The following is a 20,191-nucleotide window of genomic DNA, read 5'->3' as shown; positions in this document are numbered from 1 at the left end:
CGTGATCCACCCACCTCAGCCTCCCAAAGTGCTGGGATTACAGGTGTGAGCCACCGTAGCTGGCCTGATAAATGAAATTAAAAGTCAGGGGACTAGTTGAGATTACTTCTAGGCTGAGTATGACAGATAAAAGCAAGGGCCCCAGAACAGAGTAGGGGCACTCCAACATTAAGATACGCAGTAGAGAAGCCATCAGACATAGAGGGAATGGGCAATGAGGAGAAAAACCAGAAAGTATAGTGTCAAGGAAGCCAAGAGAATAAAGTAACTCAAGGAGAGAGTGGCCAACTGTTTTCTATATAGGAAACAGTCGAAGTCGAAACAACAAAGTAGTCACTGGAATAGGAAACATGCAGGTCATTAGTGATCATAAGAACAGCCTTATTGGAGTCAGTGGGACACAGGCTACAGAGGCTTGATTGGAATGGGTCGAGAAGAAAATATACAGTAAGAAAGTGCAGAAACTATAGATGTGTAGGCCATCTTGAAGATCTTGAGAAAGAAGACAGAAATAAAGTGTAACAGGAATGCTGCTGGGCAACTGTTAAAGGAGTAATTACATACCTTTCATTCCTTCAATCCTTCCTTCATTCGTTCAACAAATATTTATTTAGTGCTTACCATGAATTGAGCAATGTTTTAGTTTTGGGGTCACAGCACTGAATGGGGGACAAGATCCTTGTGCTCAGAAAATTGATATTCTTGTTGTGGAGACATATGCCTGAGATCTGTGGTTATTAATGCAGAATGAGCCCAACAACCCCAGTTATATATGTGTATCTCTAGTGATATTTAGACACTTTCCTATTCATATATATATATGTATTAGATGAAGTCTCACTCTGTTGCCCAGGCTGGAGTGCAATGGCGTGATCTCAGCTCACTGCAACCTCCATCCACCTCCTGCCTTCAAGTGATTCTCGTGCCTCAGCCTCCCCAGTAGCTGGGACTACAGACGTGCGCCACCACGTCCAGCTAATTTTTGTATTTTCAGTAGAGACAGGGTTTCACCATGTTCACCAGACTGGTCTTGAACTCCTGACCTCAGGTGATCCACGCCCCTCACCTCCCAAAGTGTGGGATTACAGGTGTGAGCCACTGTGCCCAGCCTTCTATTCCTATGGTTCCTGTGCAGCAGAGAGTAGGTGGTTAATCGAACTTAACCAGGGTTTGGCCTCTGCTAGACAAAAGCAATGGAGGAAGAGAAAGGTGAAGAAGTGGCCGAGTGTGGTGTCTCATGTTTGTAATCCTAGCATTTTGGGAGGCAGAGGTGGGTGGATTACCCGAGCTCAGGAGTTTGAGACCAGCCCGGGCAACATGGTGAAACCCCATCTCCACTAAAATACAAAAAATTAGCTGGGCATGGTGGTGGGTGCCTGTAGTCCCAGCTACTTGGGAGGCTGAGGCAGGAGAATTGCTTGAACCCAGGAGGCACAGATTGCAGTGAGATTACACACTGCACTCCAGCCTGGGCGACAGACTACATCTAAAAAAAAAAAAAAAAAAAAAAAAAGAAAGGTGAAGAAGTTAAGCATATTTGCAAAGGGAAGATTGTAAAGTTGGACCATGGGCTTTAGGTTGGGTTTTGATGGAAACGAGTAGGCTAGGGAAATGACTGATATTAAGAAAGTAAGAAGGGCCAATGGATTTGAGGTCTTGCTGGGGATCAAAGTAAATAGATGGTGGGGGAATATTAATGCACAAGAGCTGAACGGATAGGAATTAGTGGTCAGACAGGGTAAGCAGAACTGCTATGTATAGGAAGCTGCTAGATTAGTGAAGGGTATTCTTACATGGTTAGCTCTCACCCACTGCTTATTTTCTTTTAGAGTAATTAAGTTCTCCAGTGATGGAGTTATCATGAACTGTGCAGGGGAGTACACAGATTTTCCAATAATCCATCTAGCTCAGCTGTAGATGAGAGCCTATTATATTATTCAAAGGATTCTACATGAGAATTCCAGTAAAGAAGGTCTTAGCATGTAACATTAATAAGCAGTTTTAAACTTTTTTTTTTTTTTTTAAAGACAGGGTCTCATTTTGTCACCCAGGATGGAGTACAGTGGTGAGATCATAGCTCACTGCATTCTCAACCTCCCTGGGCTTAGGTGATCCTCTCACCTCAGCCTCCTGAGTAGCTAGGAACACAGGCGCACGCCACCACACCCAGCTAATATTTTTTTAGACGAGTTGTTGCCATGTTGTCCAGGTTGGTCTGAAACTCCTGAGCTCAAGCAATCTGTCTGCTTCCGTCTCCCGAAGTGCTGGGATTACAGGCATAAAATCAGTGTGCCTGACCCTAAACTAATTTTTGAAAAACAAACAAAAAAGAGAAAAAAAGTCACTTTTATCACCCCATGTCGCTGAGAATGTTTCCCATATTGTCTGAAAATAAAGCACCTCATGTTTAGAAAGATGGAAAAGTATGTGCTTTGTAAGTGCATTATCACTAGTGATTACTCATATATTAGCTGTAGGCATGACTGTGCTGCTGCACCATCGAGAGACACACACACACATAATAAAAAACCAAATATATTTGGGATAGAAATATCATATTACATTATATAATGCATTATACTTTACAAAACATTTTCCTATTCATTAACTGATTTGCAAATAATATTTAATTTTGTGCTGCTTTTCAAAAGATCTGGAAGTGCTTTCCAAAAAGCACTCCATTCATTGCTTCATAGGCTTCATTCAGTGGTCTGTTGGTTTTTTCTTTTTCTTTTTTTTCCCTCCCAGCAAGGTTAGTTCCATTATTCCCTCTCCTTCCCTATTCAAGCAATATTAAAGGCTTCTCTTTTTCTACCAGCGTGTTAAGTTGAGCCTCTTGGCTGTGAATATTGGCAGAATGGTAGGACGCAGAAGCTGTGATTTCTCGAGTTAAATAATGACATCGTGCCTGGAGGTCAGTTCAAAGTCCACGTCGTTTTGGCACGATATTTATCTGTGACCTCATTTTCTTCTTAATCTATAAAACAGAGGCGTTAATGACAATTTACTTCATAAATCGATTATCAGAATAGGACTTAAAATTCCTTAGGAGGTCAAGCACGGGCTTTAGAAAGTGCAACATGTGAACATCAGCCTATTAAAAATTGTTTTGATCTAGAAAAGACAACCTCAAACTTCTCTTGCCAATTCAAATTCCAGCTTCTTCCTACCCTTCTTTTCTAAATCTTTGCTTTCTCTTTGGCTGAAATTAGAAGCAGGAAGGGAGCAGGGAAAGGAAACCTGGGACTGGAAAAGGGCAGGGAAGCCCAACAGACCGGTTAAGCACGTCTGAGATTCTCTAGTCGGCTTCAACCCAGGGGCTAAGAGGCAGAGTCAGCGTTTCCAGCAGAAACTAGCATATAGCTCAGGCTCAATACCACGTCGAGTCAGGAGCAATCGCCGGAAGGGTCACACCGACACATTTTACAAAACAGCCTAAGGCGTCCCCTCCTCCCGCCTGGGTCAGGGAGGGACACCCCCAGGGGTCCTCGCCCGCCTCCCACTAGTGGGCACGCGGTCGTCGCGCGGGCGCGGCCCTCTGACGGAGCCCAGGCGTGCACTCCGCATCCTCGGCATCCCCCAGCTAGCCGGAAGAAGCTGCGGCGACAGCGTCCTGCCGCCTGTCTGTCACGCAGCTGCCGACGTTGCCACCGCTTCCGATTGGTCGCTGGCCTGGACCGGCCCCCTTCAGCCCCGCCTCCCGCGAATGGACAGGCGAGAGGCGGGCCCGCCACCGCCCCGCCCCCCGGCGGCCGCGGGCGGGCCCGCCCATCTGTCAGTTACGGGGGCTGCCCGGCGGGCGGGCTGGAGGCGCTCGCAGGCTGCCTAGTCGTTCGCTCGCTCTCTCTCGCGTGCTCCCTCTCGCCGCCTGTGGGGAAGTCGGGGCCGCCCGAGCGGCCGTCGCCACCGCCTCGCCCCAACCTCCTTCCCGGTCCCCTCCCGGCCCAGTCCCTCCCGCCCGCGCACCCCGAGTAGTGAGTGGCCCCGCGCAGGGTCTGGAGAGTCACCGCGGCGGCGCCGGGTGGTGGTTAAACCATGTTAAGGAGGATTTTACAGAGGGTAAGAGAGTGAAACCGTCTTTCCCGCAGCACGTGAGCGGGACAGCCGGAGCTCGGGGCCGCGGCGCGGGCGCCCCTCCTCAGCGCGGGCTCCTTATTTCCCTAGGCCCCACAGCCCGGCAGGCGCTTAGGCCTCGGTCGCCCGGCCCGGGGGCGGGGAGGGCGGGTGGGGCCGGCGCGGCGGGGCGGCAGGCAGAGCCCTGGTGGCTCCGCGCGTCCAGGCCTGGCGCCCGCTCCGGCGCGGGGCTCCGTGTGTGCGAGCGGGCTGCGAGCTGGAGGGTGTGGTGCCGGCGCGTTCCTCCCGGGAACCCTGAGTGGGAGTGAAAATGGAGAGTTGGTGCCCGTGGGACGGGCCAGCCGCCGCCTGCCGGGCTGGAGAACGCCCCATGGGAGATTCGGGCAGCTTGCTTCGCCTTTCCCCACCCGCCGCACTCCCCGTGCCCCCCAATTTGACACGACGCGCACCTGCCACACACGGCCCTGCTTTCTCCTTTGGACCACAGTGGAGGGTGGTGTGGTGAGCCCCGGCCTAGCCTGGGCCCAGGCGTGGGACTGACACTGGCAAAGTCAGCCGAGAAGGAAGATGTTACTCACTGTTGGAAACTTTTTTTTAATTAAAAATATGTTTTCTGTCCAAGCCCCACTACCTTATTTTAGCTATCCAAGAATAAATCCGCAGTAAGCTTGATCAAGTGGTATACACTTAGTTTCTGCCTGTGCTGTCTCTGAAATCTGGAAAACCTTGAGGATAGAAAGATTAGAGCATTAGAAAACTGTAGGTGTATCATTTAAGAATCAGTTACTAGAATAACATAATTCACATCTCTTTTCCTATAAGAGTTATTGTACCTGTCAACTTAAATTTGTTTTTTTTTGGTATAGCTTTTTTCTTTTCTTTTTGAGGCTGATAGGGTGTAACAAAATGTAAATGATTGAAAAGTAGGTGCCAAGCCTATTAGTTCTTTACCGAGGGAGTAGGATAACTAGTTCAAAGGACAAAAGAAATTAGTGAATTTGTAGGATTCAGCCGAGGAATGTGCGGAAGAGAGTTGAGTCATCCAGTAGATAGGAAGGGAGTGCTCTTGCTTCTGCCTAGCTTTCTCCTGAAAGAATGAAGTCATGTGAAACTTGGTCAGTTATTAGAGGGAGAAATAGTTAACTTCTTTATCTGACAACGTGTGTTGACATTTAATTGTATTTTGCAGTGTTTTGTGAATTTTGAAATCCCGGTAAGCGATGATTTTGGCAGTAACAAGGGCATGTCCTTTACTTTCCCCATCACTTCCTTAGTTCAGCAGTAAAGACATCTGTGCATGATTTACTTTCAGGCTTTAGGAGATTTTTCTTTTATCAGACCTGGAGGAACTGATTACCTCATGTTTCAGATTGTGTTTCTGTCATAGTTCTGCAAGTGAAAATTAGTTTGCCTGTGGTTTGCTTTGAAGTTTACAAATAAAAGTGTTTACTGGTTTAAGGGTAGCTCAGCTGTAGTTATAGATTGGTTTTCAGAAATATGGGATGCTTTCTAGTAATCTTGGTTTAAAGTTAAACATCGAGATTATATGAAGATCATTTTTAATGTTGGTGCATACCTATCAACTGTTAAAGAAGCTTCTGTTGAAACTACAAAAGTGAAATTGATTGTGGTTATTGCAGAGATGTGATATTGAATCATCACTTCTGAATAAGTCAGTTGACAACTGAGTTTCTTAACGTCGGCGCTATTGGCATTTGTGACTGGATAATTCTGCGTTGTGGGAGGCTGCCCTGTGCCTTGTAGGATGTTAGCAGCATCCCTGGCATCTACCCCCACTAGATGCCAGTAGCATTCCCCTATATCCCTTCCCCCTTGTGACAACCAAAAATACCTCCAGATTTTACCAAATGTCCCCTAGGGGCAAAATTGCCTCTGGTTGAGAATCACTGTGTTAAATGCATTAACTCTTTAGTAGGAAAGTTTGAAGTGTTTCTCACAGTTAAGTACTTAATTTTCTTTTATTCAGTGTATTTATATTGAGTTTCAGTAAATGCCAGGCTTCATGCTAAGGGGTAGGAAACAGTTGATTAAGCTGTGGGTCCTCCCTTTAGAACTCACAGGCTGTTTGGGAGGTGAACATTTAAAAGTAATGACAGTGCTATGTAATAGAATAATGAAGAGGACAGAGGACCCAGGAGGCACTCTGTGGGAGGTGAGGGCAATTAGGAAAAGCTTCAGGGAGGGGGGCATATTCACAGCTCAGAAGAGGGAAGGGCATGTCAGGCAGAGGGAACAGCAAATGCAAAGAGATGGAGTCATAAAAGGCGCAGGTAGTACTGTGAGGAGTGTGAACAATGAAGCTTAGGAAGTGAGATGGTCTGTAGCAATTAGTAAGAGATGAAGCTACCGTGGTGGCTAGAGACCAAATTGTGAGAGGACGTAAGAGTCCCTTTGAAGGAGTTCAGCTTTTATCTTGTAGTTGGGTCAGTGTTAATGCTGAGTATTTAATAGGGACATTTTGATAAATGTCTTAAATCTGGTGATTTACTAGTTTAGAAGGTAGAATATGTATTTTATTAACTCTACAAGTGGTATTTACCAACAAGTATAACTTGAATCTTTAAATTGTGTAACATGGCAACCTATTTTACCCCTCCCTGCTAATCTTATTTCTCAGCACAGATATTAAGCTATAAGATTAAAGCTATTGTTAATTTAGAGATTTATTTGAAATGGACTCTGTGCTTTGAAATTATGTGGCATTCCTTGGCTGGGTGCAGTGGCTCATTCCTGTAATCCCAGCACTTTGGAAGGCCGAGACGGGCGGATCACCTGAGGTCGGGAGTTCGAGACCAGCCTGACCAACATGGAGAAACCCTGACTCTACTAAAAATACAAAATTAGCCGGGAGTGGTGGTGCATGCCTATAATCCCAGCGACTCAGGAGGCTGAGGTAGGAGAATCACTTGAACCCGGGAGGTGGAGGTTGCAGTGAGCTGAGATTGCTCCATTGCACTCCAGCCTGAGCAACAAGACCGGAACTCCGTCTAAAAAAAAAAAAAAATTACGTGGCATTCCTTTAGCATTTTGTTTTTAGATGACCTTTTCATTTTAACTATGCTTATTTTCTTCTGAATAGTTTCCTTTAAATAGCATTTTTTAAAAGAAGAAACAGACAAACTGCTTACCATCAATTAGAACTCAAAGTCTTTGAACATCATCAATAAGTCTCAGGATACTTTACTGAAATTTGGTTTCTGGTTCTCCTGCTTCTGTCCCTCCTCCTGCTCCTCCTTTTTCATTAGCTTACTAAGGTGTTTCTCTGAGGCTTGAAAGAAGCTGGAAAACAAAAACAAAAACAAAAAAACCTCAAAACAAAACCAAAGTGAAGTAGTCCAATATGTATGTATTGAATATTTTACTTAATAGTCCTTCAAAGAAAAACATTAATTTAAAGTACTTGATGGTTAGAAATTTAATCAACGTTTAGTACCTTAGGCAGCTTGTAAACCTTGTTGCCATTTCTTTCTTAAGTATTATAACTTACTGTGGGCTGGCTTAGTGGCTCATGCCTGTAATTCCATCACTTTGGGAAGCCGAGGCGTGCAGATCACTGAGATCAGGAGTTCGAGACCAGCTTGGTCAATGTGGTGAAACCCCGTCACTACCAAAAAATACAAAAATTAGCCGGGCATCGTGGTGCACGCCTGTAGTCCCAACTACTTGGGAGACTGAGGTGGGAGAATTGCTTGAACCTGGGAGGCAGAGGTTGCAGTGAGCCAAGATCGTGCCACTGTACTCCAGCAACAGAGTGAGACCCTGTGTTAAAAACAAAACAAAACAAAACAAAAAACTGTGATTAGTGTTTTTTTTTTTTTTTTTGAGACATCTTTTGTGGGCCTACTGTGTGCTGTGCAGACAATGATGGGTAAAGTAGTCATGAATTTTTTGTGGAGTTTAGCGTCCAGTGGAAGAGAGAGGAATTGTTCAGAGATTCATACAACTATACTCTTGAATGAGTTCTAGGAAGGACAAACTCAGGATGCCCCAAGAACACCCAGCAAGAGGGCCCTGGTTTTAGATGTTGGGAAGGCTTCCCAGATTAGTTGCCCATTAAGTTTGATGAAAGTATTGCTAATTTATTGAAGTGAATTTTAAAAAGTGACAGCTAATGGAATGATTTTCTTTTTGAGTAGTTTTTTTTTGTTTTTGTTTTTTTTAGCATGTTAGGAATAAAGAAGAGATTAAGATATTAAAGAACCAGGACTAGAACTAAGAATAAAGAAGACGTTAAGAAATGAAAAGAACCAGGGCTAGTACTCAATTTTCTTCTCTAATTCCAGTGGCCTTTTGCTTGAGCTAAAGAAATAATGTAATTTAGTAGTTAAGAACATGAACTCTGATGCCAGACTACCTGGGTTTGTATCCTGTTTCATTTACTATCTGTGTAGTTTTGGAGAAGTTACTTCTCTGTGTCTCAGTAAAATAGTTGTAATAATACTAGCCTCCTTATAAAGTTGAGAACTAGATAACTAATATGTATAAAAGTCTCAGCCAGGCACGGTGGCTCACGCCTGTAATCCAGCACTTTGGGAGGCTGAGGTGGGTGGATCACCTGAGGTCAGGAGTTTGAGACCAGCCTGGCCAACATAGTGAAACCCCATCTCTACTAAAAATAGAAAAAATTAGCTGGGTGTGGTGGCGGGCACCTGTAATCCCAGCTATTAGGGAAGCTGAGGCAGGGGAACTGCTTGAACCTGGGAGGCTGAGATTGCAGTGAGCCGAGATTGTGCCATTGCACTCTCCAGCCTGGGCAACAAGCAAAACTCCATCCCAAAAAAAAAAAAAAAAAAAAAAAGTCTTAAATGTTAGCTGCTGCTAATGTTGGTGTTTTGTTGTTGTTTTTGGTGTTTAACTTTCTTTTCTTATTTTTTTCTTTTTTGAAACAGGGTCTTGCTCTGTCAGCCAGGATGGAGTGCAGTGACACAGTGACACCGTCACGTTCACTGCAGCCCCTGCCTCCTGGGCTCAAGTGGCCCTCCTGCCTCAGCCTCAGGAATAGCTGGGATTATAGGTGTGAACTACCACACCTGGCTGATTTTTAAAAAATGGTGTTTCAGTGTTATTATAATTATAAACTCCAAATTTCTTTAAGGAACACTTTTCTTATCACTTCCTTTATTTTTCTAATCTCTATTTTTTTTTTTTGTAGATGAGGTAGATGAGGACTTAGAACATAGGTACATTCATTTTATGTACTACCGAATATTTATTTTGTGCTAACTACTGTGCAAAACACTCTTGAGAGTAAAAAAAAAAACCTGCTGAGTTTTAATGGAGGAGACAAATAATTACAAAACAATGTGATAAGTGTAATAGATACACAGAGGAAAAGTTTGTAAGCACAAAAGAAAAAGTAACTATGTGGTGGAGAGGGGGTGTGGTAGGGGAGGGCAAGGAATAGAGATTGTGGAAGTCTTTGCAGAGGATGGAAGTGACTCAGGCAAGGAGGGAAAAAGGACAGAAGGGCATTTTAGAGATAGGAACTAGACAAATCCAAGAGCATGATATAGTTTAGTATAGAGTAGGGGGATTGTGCGTATTTCTGGATGTGGATGGGATGTTTGCAACAGGTAGCTTGAAGGGTTTTGGACCTTATACTGTAGACAGTAAGGAGCCACAGAGAATATTTTTGTTTGTTTTGAGACGGAGTCTCGCTCTGTCGCCCAGGCTGGAGTGCAGTGGCGCAATCTCGGCTCACTACAAGCTCCGCCTCCCGGGTTCACGCCATTCTCCTGCCTCAGCCTCCCGAGTAGCTGGGACTACAGGCGCCCACCACCGTGCCTGGCTAATTTTTTTGTATTTTTAGCAGAGACAGGGTTTCACTGTGTTAGCCAGGATGGTCTCGATCTCCTGACCTCGTGATCTGCCTGCCTCAGCCTCCCAAAGTGCTGGGATTACAGGCGTGAGCCACCGCGCCCGGCCAGAGAATTTTAAAGTTATCAAATCTGTAATAAGGAAAAACCCTCCAAAAATATTTCTCCCAGATAATCTTTATTTTATTTTATTTTATTTTATTTTATTTTATTTTATTTTATTTTATTTTATTTTTGAGGTGGAGTTTTGCTCTTGTTGGCCAGGCTGAAGTGCAATGGTGCAATCTCAGCTCACTGCAACCTCCGCCTCCCGGGTTCAAGCAATTCTCCTGCCTCAGCCTCCTGAGTAGCTGGGATTACAGGTGCCCGCCACCACGCCCAGCTAATTTTTTTTTGTATTTTTAGTAGAGATGGGGTTTCACTATGTTGGCCAGGCTGGTCTCAAACTCCTGACCTCAGGCGATCCGCCCGCCTCGGCTTCCCAAAGTGCTGGGATTACAGGCGTGAGCCACCGCACCCCGCCAGGGTAGAGATTTTGTTGTCTTTCTTTGTATGTTTAGGTCTAACGTGGTGCTTGATGCCTGGTGGTTTTTCAGTAGTATATATTGACTACTTGTTGGCCCTGTAGAGACGATGACTTCATTAGGGAGAGATCAGCTAGAAAGTTGTTGTCGTTCTTAAAATCGTTGCATATTGGAGTCATTTGGAATTCTTAAAAACAAACCAGATTTTTGAGTTTCTCAATTGAATCAGAATTTCTGGACCTCTGGCCCTCAGTCTAGGGATAATGAAAGTTTGAATTCAGGCAGTGGTTTTGGGGATGGAGAAAGAATAAATTGATTTTCAATAAGAGGGATAGAATTGCTAGAACTTGTTGACTTGTGAGTAGTTTGGGTAGCTGTGAGGGTGGTGGAATAGATGTAAGATTAAGGGTAGAGGAGGAAGAAAATGTTGGGGAAGAAGATAAATGTGAACTAGAGGTCTGGACTTCCCAAGTGGAGATGTTCAGTAGGCAGGAGAAAATACAGGTCCAGCACTCAGGAGACAAGGAGAGGCAGGTGTTGGGTATGTGTAAATGTTGAAGAGAAGTTGAGTCAAATAAGGACTGAGAAGTGCCCACTGAATGTGACAATTGGGTCATACCTATTTCAGTTTCAAGAGAGTCACAGGGGGAAATGAATGACTAGGAAGTAAGGGAATAGAAACAGGGAGTACAGACTACATGGAAATTATTGAAATATTAAATGCATTAATGTAATCTGTCATTCTCTGACCATCTTCTAATAGCTTTCTTTTCTTTTTTTTTTTTTTTTTTTGAGACAGAGTCTTGCTCTGTCGCCAGGCTGGAGTACAGTGGTGTGATCTCGGCTCACTGCAACCTCTGCCTCCTGGATTCAAGCGATTCTCTTGCCTCAGCCTCCCGAGTAGCTGGGACTACAGGCATGCGCCACCATATCTGGCAAAGTTTTGTATTTTTAGTAGAGACAGAGTTTCACCCTGTTGGCCAGGATGATCTCCTGACCTTGTGATCCGCCTGCCTTGGCCTCCCAGAGTGCTGGGATTACAGTCGTGAGCCACCTCATCCAGCCAATAACTTTATTTTCAAGGATTACAGATCTCCTCAAATTATTTTTAAGTTGAAAGGGGGATTTATTATAAGGTTTCATAGTGATCCAAGATCTGGAATTACTGTATACCTAGTTGGGTCTCTGGAGAGCAGGACCTAGAATGTGTCAGGGACAGAGGCAGCTCTTTTGTCTGTCTCACACTCTCTGATGGACCACTGGCTTCTTGTCTCCGCTTCTCTGTGCCTGTTCTTCTCGCTGCTGCTTACTAAGTATGGCCAGGATTTTGATGGCCATCTGACATGATTCCACATGGCTTTCATGTTAACTTTGCATAGCCAACTGGCCCAGTGTCTTGTTTCCAAAATCCCAACAGAAGAATCTAAAATGTTCTTCTCATCTTTTCTTGTCACGTCATGCATAGGTCTCTGGATGGCCAATAGAGTTGTTTCCTCCGAGTCAAGTGTCCATTGCTGGTCTAGTCAACCAAGGTTGGGGGTGGGGTAATATTGTGTCTTCTAGGAGTTGTGGTACCATAAAACACATCTTTTGTAGGTCATTCTTCTAGAAATAAACTTTAACGTGGCTCTGTAACAGTGATAATGGTTCTGATTACGTTCATTTGGTTCTAGGAGTAAAGAATCTATTGGGTTAGCTCAAATAGGATAGTAATGGTTATAAGGATACACTCTGCAGTAAAAAAAGATAGAATTTCATAGAAATCCAAGACGAAAAATGTCATGTGGCGCTCAGCCTCTGAGACATTTTTACTGGAAGGCTTTGCAGGATTAAGGCAGTGCTCTTTGGGAGCTCTGTGACAGGGCTTTATAGATTTTTCACTGTAGGTTTCATCTATTAAAGGACTCAGTTCACCTGTTTGCATCTTGTTTCTGCTGTTAAGTAAATTTTTTTTTTTTTTTTTTTTTTGAGATGGAGTCTCGCTCTTGTTGCCCAGGCTGGAGTGCAATGGCGTGATCTTGGCTCGCCACAACCTCTGCCTCCCGGGTTCAAGCGATTCTCCTGCCTCAGCCTCCTGAGTAGCTGGGATTACAGGCATGCACCACCATGCCTGGCTAATTTTGTAGTTTTAGTAGAGATGGGGTTTCTCCAAGTTGGTCAGGCTGGTCTTGAACTCCCGACCTCAGGTGATTTGCCTGCCTTGGCCTCTCAAAGTGCTGGGATTACAGGCATCAGCCACCGTGCCCGGCATTTCTTACTCTTTATTCTAGTTTTTTTCTTAATACCGTGGCTTCTGCACACTCAGAATCTATGATCTTTTGAAACTTTTGCTGGGTTGTAACTTTGATTTGCTCAAGTCCTTCAAGTACTCTTACTTTATCTCATAACTACACTGTATGTCTGTTTAGTGTCAGTTTGTACAGCTAATCAATCATTTCTCTTTTTAGTTTGTAATTCACAGGACTAAACATGGGACCCAGCTGTGGCTGTTCATTCCTGCATTGGCTTCCGCTGCCCTGCACTGGGCCATTTCACTGGTGGCTAGCTAGCTTGTGAATGGTTGAGTCCAAGTGATCACATCTGGTTAGTCAGCAGTAGGCTTGGGAATCATATAACTTGGCTGTCTTGGGCTGTGTTCTCAACACGAACAATGGTAGGACAGCTTATTTTAGGATGGATCATGGCCATTGCATGCCCTATGATTGATTGACATATTTAGCATAAGATGCATAGACATCTGTTTTAGTGTTGCATGGGCCATAGCAGTAGATGCAATTTAATAAAAATCAAGTTCTTGTTTCTGCTGTTAAGTAAATTTTTTTTTTTTTTTTGAGATGGAGTCTCGCTCTTGTTGCCCAGGCTGGAGTGCAATGGCGTGATCTTGGCTCACCACAGCCTCTGCCTCCCGGGTTCAAGCGATTCTCCTGCCTCAGCCTCCTGAGTAGCTGGGATTACAGGCATGCACCACCATGCCTGGCTAATTTTGTAGTTTTAGTAGAGATGGGGTTTCTCCAAGTTGGTCAGGCTGGTCTTGAACTCCCGACCTCAGGTGATTTGCCTGCCTTGGCCTCTCAAAGTGCTGGGATTACAGGCATCAGCCACCGTGCCCGGCATTTCTTACTCTTTATTCTAGTTTTTTTCTTAATACCGTGGCTTCTGCACACTCAGAATCTATGATCTTTTGAAACTTTTGCTGGGTTGTAACTTTGATTTGCTCAAGTCCTTCAAGTACTCTTACTTTATCTCATAACTACACTGTATGTCTGTTTAGTGTCAGTTTGTACAGCTAATCAATCATTTCTCTTTTTAGTTTGTAATTCACAGGACTAAACATGGGACCCAGCTGTGGCTGTTCATTCCTGCATTGGCTTCCGCTGCCCTGCACTGGGCCATTTCACTGGTGGCTAGCTAGCTTGTGAATGGTTGAGTCCAAGTGATCACATCTGGTTAGTCAGCAGTAGGCTTGGGAATCATATAACTTGGCTGTCTTGGGCTGTGTTCTCAACACGAACAATGGTAGGACAGCTTATTTTAGGATGGATCATGGCCATTGCATGCCCTATGATTGATTGACATATTTAGCATAAGATGCATAGACATCTGTTTTAGTGTTGCATGGGCCATAGCAGTAGATGCAATTTAATAAAAATCAAGTTCTTGTTTCTGCTGTTAAGTAAATTTTTTTTTTTTTTTTGAGATGGAGTCTCGCTCTTGTTGCCCAGGCTGGAGTGCAATGGCGTGATCTTGGCTCACCACAGCCTCTGCCTCCCGGGTTCAAGCGATTCTCCTGCCTCAGCCTCCTGAGTAGCTGGGATTACAGGCATGTGCCTGTAATCAAGTTCTTTCCCTTATCTCAGTTTTTAATATCAGACTGTGGTTAAATTTTACATATGTATGCTAATATAAAATTTTTTCCAGTGTGTTGGTGGTATTTTATTTTGACTTAATTAACTAAATAATGTTTGGAAAATGTTTTAAGAGTTCCTTCCTTTATACTGTGCTGTGCCAAAATAATTGCTTTGTGAATGGATTAAGTGGTTGATAGGTCATATTGAGTTAGATCCCCAATAAAGAAGTATGAGTTTATTTTGTTATGTAAAACTTTTTTTTGTTTGTTTCATGTAACTTGTTTGCAACTGCCTATATATTTTAAGCAATGATTTTATTTTAAAAATATTTAAAAACAATAAAATATATTTCTGATTATGAAAATAAATCATATACATCATGAAAATTTGAAAAGTTTAGAAAAGAAAAATTGAGAAGTAGCATAGGGCTGTAGCACAGTGGGTAGTTTAACTTTAAAAGCACAAGACTCAAAGTCAGATGGAATCTCAGCTCTGCCCATTATTACATTTGTGGTCTTAGCTAACGACTAAGTTAGCTTTAAACTTATTTTTTTTCCCCACTTGGGTAAATGAGAGCAATCTGTTGTCTTTACTCAAAAGATTGTTGTGAGGATTAAATGTTAATGAAGCAATTAAAGTGCTTAGCATAGTGCCCATCATAGAGTTTACATGTTAGCTATTACTATTAATAAAAATACAGTCTTTCATTTAGCAGACTACCAACTGGTATTTCTTCAACTAGTATAAAACTCAGGTTTCGGCTGGGCGCAGTGGCTCACGCCTGTAATCCCAGCACTTTGGGCGGCCGAGGCGGGTAGATCACCTGAGGTCGGGAGTTCGAGACCAGCCTGACCAACAAGGAGAAACCCCATCTCTACTAAAAATACAAAATTAGCCGGGCATGGTGCTGCATGCCTGTAATCCCAGCTACTTGGAAGGCTGAGGCAGGAGAATCACTTGAACCTGGGAGGCGGAGGTTGCCGTGAGCCGAGATTGCGCCACTGCACTCCAGCCTGGGCAACAAGAGCAAAAGTCCGTCTCAAAAAAAAAACAAAAAAAACCCTCAGGTTTCTTATGTGCAGGAATTTGAAAATGCACATAATCTAGGGGACGTTGATATCCAGAGCTTTATAATAAGATTTATGCCTCAGGGTTATTTTGGTGTTGTTAAGTTTTTGATTATAAAGGCACCAGAGCACGTTAAGAAATCAGTGAATCTGGAATCAAAGACCTGAGTTCAGGTTCTACTTCTGCTACCAGGGTGATCTTAGGCAAATCATTGCGCTTTCCTGGGCTTTATTTTCCTTATCTGTTCAATGAGGGCATGGGCTAGGTGATCTCTCTTTTTCTTTTTTTTGAGATGGAGTCTTGCTCTGTTGCCCAGGCTGGAGTGCAGTGGTGCGATCTGGGCTCACTGTAAGCTCTGCCTTCTGGGTTCACGCCATTCTCCTGCCTCAACCTCCTGAGTAGCTGGGACTACAGGTGCCTGCCACCACGCCTGGCTAATTTTTTTGTATTTTTAGTAGAGACGGGTTTTCACTGTGTTAGCCAGGATGGTCTCGATCTCCTGACCTCGTGATCCGCCCGCCTCGGCCTCCCAAAGTGCTGGAATTACAGGCGTGAGCCACCGCGCCCGACCGGTGATCTCTCTTTTTTTCTTTTTTAAGACACAGTCTTGCTCTGTTGTCCAGGCTGGAGTGCAATGGTGGAAACAGCACCTGCCACATAGTAGGCTCCAGAAGATATTAGGTCTCCTTCTTTACCGAGATCTTTGTCCCTCCAGTGTATAGCCCTTTTTGATATTTCAAAGGCAAGTAAGGCACATTATTGTAGTGTGACACCTAGACCCCCATTCAGGGTGGACACACCTTCCTTTAGCTGCCTAGAGTCATAGCAGCTTGTAGAAGAAAGCACCCAAGATTATGTCTCCTTTCTGGAAGCAGCCTGCATTTAATTAATGATTAATGTGGAAGATATGCTTTGCCTCATTAGGGTCTTATATGAGGGACTGTCCCAACTTCAGAACTCTTAGTAGGATTCACTGAGGTTGCTGTTGGGATTGTGTTACTGTTCAGTACTGTTCAACTTCTCCCTCTACCCAATCATGCTTTCCTCTATGCCCACACAGGTGTTGTTCTTGAGATTACTTCCCGATAAACCTCTTGTATGCAGATTTCAGTCTCAGAGTCTGTTTCTTTGGGAACCCAAGTTATGACAGTCATCTGCTATTTGGATCGTCTCTCTCAATTTTTGCATTATAGAAAATGATTATATTCAGGATAGATTTTAATTTTATGAACTTTGTGGTTTACTTCTTTGAAACTGATTCTATATATCTTTTATAATGGGAATCTGTGGCCAGTGGATTCGAATTTCTGTTAGATTATAAAGTGTTACCTAACAGATTTTTTTTTTTTTTTTGAGACAAAGTCTCACCGTTGCCCAGGATGGAGTGTAATGGTGCGATCTAGGCTCACTGCAACCTCTGCCTCCCAGGTTCAAGCGATTCTCATGCCTCAGCCTCCCAAATAGCTGGGATTACAGACACATGCCCCCATGCCTGGCTAATTTTTGTATTTTTAGTAGAGATGGGGTTTTGCCATGTTGACCAGACTGTTCTCAAATTCCTGGCCTCATGAGCCACTGCGTCTGGCCACCTAACAGATTTTTTTTTTTTTTTTTTTTTGCGATGGAGTCTCACCCTGTTGCCTGGGCTGGAGTGCAACAGCACTATCTTGGCTCACTGCAACCTCCGCCTCCCAGGTTCAAGCGATTATTCTGCCTCAGCCTCCCCAGTAGCTGGGATTACAGGTGTGTGGCACTGCGCCCAGCTAATTTTTGTATTTTTAGTAGAGACGGGGTTTCACCATTTCGATCAGGCTTGTCTTGAACTCCTGACCTCATGATCTGCCCACCTCAGCCACCCAAAGTGCTGGGACTACAGGCATGAGCCACCGCGCCCGGCCCAGATTTTTAAGTTTGTTTCACAGTCCATGATTTTGAGCATGATCCACAGATCTCTGTTCAAGAAATTTTATTGTCAGTACCTTTCCCTGTTCCCTTAAGTGAGTTTAAGACTTAAATAAAATGAAAAGTGGCTTCTTCTTTAAAGCAGACTGTTAACCCTTATTTTGGTATGTTTTTGTAGCTGTCTATTCATATTTGATGAATCAAAACACCCTATACTTTAAACTTGCCTAACATATGTAGGTCAATTTTAATCATATGGTGGGTATTTTTAAAACTTTTATTATTTCACTTAATAATACTTATATTCACTTAATATTTCACTTAATATTAAGTTAATTGTATGACATATGTAAACTCAATTTAGGTACTAGGAACTTATCTATAATGAGTTCTGATAGTCTCAGTCTCTTACTGACTTGGCTGCTTGTGAGAGACAAATTATTTTCATGTAACTAATAACTTAAGTTTTAGAGTTTTAAATATGACCGTAAGAAAACTAAGCATATACAGGTACTGGAAATATGTTTGACATCCTTTTAGGTCAGCCAATTTATGGCTCCAAATCAATCATAGAATGAGAATTTTGGAGTTGGAAGATCCTGTGAATTCATCCTGTCCTTAGAGTTTATCAATGAAGAAATTGAGATTAGAAAAGTTAGGCTTGATTGTTATCAGAGAGATGAACAAGAAACATTTTGAGATTGTAGGGAAAATATCAGTTGAGATCCCAGAAACCTAAGTGTTAATTGCAACTCTACCATTAGGTAGCAGAGCGTTGTCAGGCAAGCCAGCTGTTCTTTCTTTTAGTTTCTTCATGTATGAAGTGACTGCAATTGGACCAAATGATTTCTGAGTACTTTCCAGCTTTTTTTGTTTTTGTTTTGTTTTGTTTTGTTTTGTTTTTAAGACAGGTTCTTGCCCTGTTGTCCAGGCTAGAGTGCAAGTAGCATGATCACGGCTCACTGCAACCTCAGCCTTTCCAGGCTTAAGCAATCCTCCTGGCTTAGCCTCCCTAGTAGCTGGGATTACAGGCCCACACCAGCACACCTGGCTACTTTTTTGTATTTTTTGTAGAGACGGGGTCTCACTTTGTTATCCAGGCTAGTCTTGAACTCCTTGGCTCAAGTGATGCTCTCACCTTGGCATCCCAAAGTGCTGGGATTACATGCACAAACCACTGTGCCTGGACAGCTTTTAAATTTTGATTCTAGGTCTTTTTTATGTAGAGAGATGTACTTAATAATAATATGTGTCTATTTATAGTGTATCTACCATAATGCCAGACACTAATTTAAACATTTTATATTTATTATTTAATCTTTGCAACAATTCTGTGAGGCTGACATTATTAGTTTCACTTTACAAATGGGAATTTCAGGCTTAGAGAAGTTAAGTAAATTTACAAAGCTTGGCCAGGTGTGGTGGCTCACACCTGTAATCCCAGCACTTTGGGAAGCCGAGGCAGGTGGATCACCTGAGGTCAAGAGTTCAAGACCAGCCTGGCCAATGTGGCAAAACCCCATCTGTACTGAAAAGACAAAAATTAGTCGGTCGTGGGGATGTGCGCCTTTTCTTCCAGTTACTTGGGAGGCTGAAGTGGGAGAGTTGCTTGAACTCTGGAGGTGGAGGTTGCAGTGAGCTGAGCTCACATCACTGCACTCCAGCCTGGGTTACAGAGCGAGACTCCTTCTCAAAAAAAAAAAAAAAAAATTGTAGAGACAAGGTCTTGTTATGTTGCCCAGGGGATGGTCTTAAACTCTTGGCCACAAGTGATTCTCTCACATCAGCCTCCAAAGTGCTGGGATTACAGGTGTGAGCCAGTGTGCCCAGCCTCCATGCAATTTCTGTCAGATTACCAACATTGTTTTTCATAGAATTAGAAAAAACAATTCTAAAATTCGTGTGGAACCAAAAAAGAGAGCGAATAACCAAAGCAATCCTAAGCAGAACAAAGTGGGAGGCATCAGATTACCTGACTTCACGTTATGCTACAAGGCTACAGTAAACATGGTACTGGTGTAAAAATAGTCACAGGTCAATGGAACAGAAGAGAGAACCCAGAAATAAAGCTACATACTTATACTAATTGATATTCGATGAAGTTGACAAAAATATGCACTGTGGTTTCTGATTATGGGCCTGGGATCTGAGTGCAGGGCTAGAGGCAAGCAAAGGCAGGGGCAGAGGCCATGGGGGCATGGGCTGGTGGGTGAGTGGTAAGGGGAGACCCGAGGGTGTGGTGGGGGTAGGGAAATGCAGCAGGGAAAGGATACTTTATTCAATAAATAGAAAAAGGATACTTTATTCAATAAATAGAAAATTAGATAGCCATATGCAGAAGAATGAAGCTGGACCCATATTGTTCACCATATATGAAAGATAACTCAAATTAACTGAAGGATTAAAGACTTAGATGTAAGACCTCAAACTAGGCCAAGTGTGATGGCTCCCAGCACTTTGAGAGGCTTAGGCGGGCGGATCACCTGAGGTCATGAGTTGAAGACCAGCCTGGCCAACATAGTGAAACTGTGTCTCTACTAAAAAGACAAAAATTAGTCAGATGTGGTGGCACATGCCTGTAATCCCAGCTACTTGGGAGGCTGAGGCAGGAGAATTGCTTTAGCCTGGGAGGTGGAGGTTGCAGTGAGCTGACATCGCGCCACTGCACTCCAGCCCGGGTGACAGAGCAAGACTCTGCCTCAAAAACAAACTAATAAACAAACAAAAAACCTGGAAGTAAAAACCCTGGAAGAAAACCTAGGAAAATCTCTCTGGACATTAGCCTGGGCAAAGAATTTATGACTGAGACCTCAAAAGCAAATACACAAAAATAGAAAAAAAAGGGAATTAAAGTAAAAATTGTCTGTACAGCCAAAGAAATAATCAACAGACAACCTACAGAATGGGAGAAAATGCTTGCAAACTATTCATCTGACAA

The 20,191-nt window shown here is 43.4% G+C and overlaps 1 protein-coding gene across 1 annotated transcript in view; it reads left to right on the top strand.

Moving 5' to 3' along the window:
- Nucleotides 1-3,735: 3,735 nt before the first annotated feature.
- EEA1 (early endosome antigen 1) overlaps nucleotides 3,736-20,191 on the top strand; it is a 157,691-nt gene continuing 141,235 nt past the window's right edge. The window contains exon 1 of the mRNA XM_003823395.5: nucleotides 3,736-4,059. Within this exon, the coding sequence (XP_003823443.3) occupies nucleotides 4,036-4,059 (24 nt within the window). The 5' untranslated portion in view covers nucleotides 3,736-4,035. The remainder of the gene's footprint in view (nucleotides 4,060-20,191) is intronic.

This window comes from Pan paniscus, chromosome 10 (assembly GCF_029289425.2).
Source record: "Pan paniscus chromosome 10, NHGRI_mPanPan1-v2.0_pri, whole genome shotgun sequence".
Lineage (NCBI taxonomy): Eukaryota > Metazoa > Chordata > Mammalia > Primates > Hominidae > Pan > Pan paniscus.
The sequence above is the reverse complement of the archived record's forward strand: the minus strand, read 5'-3'. Positions and strand labels throughout refer to the sequence as shown.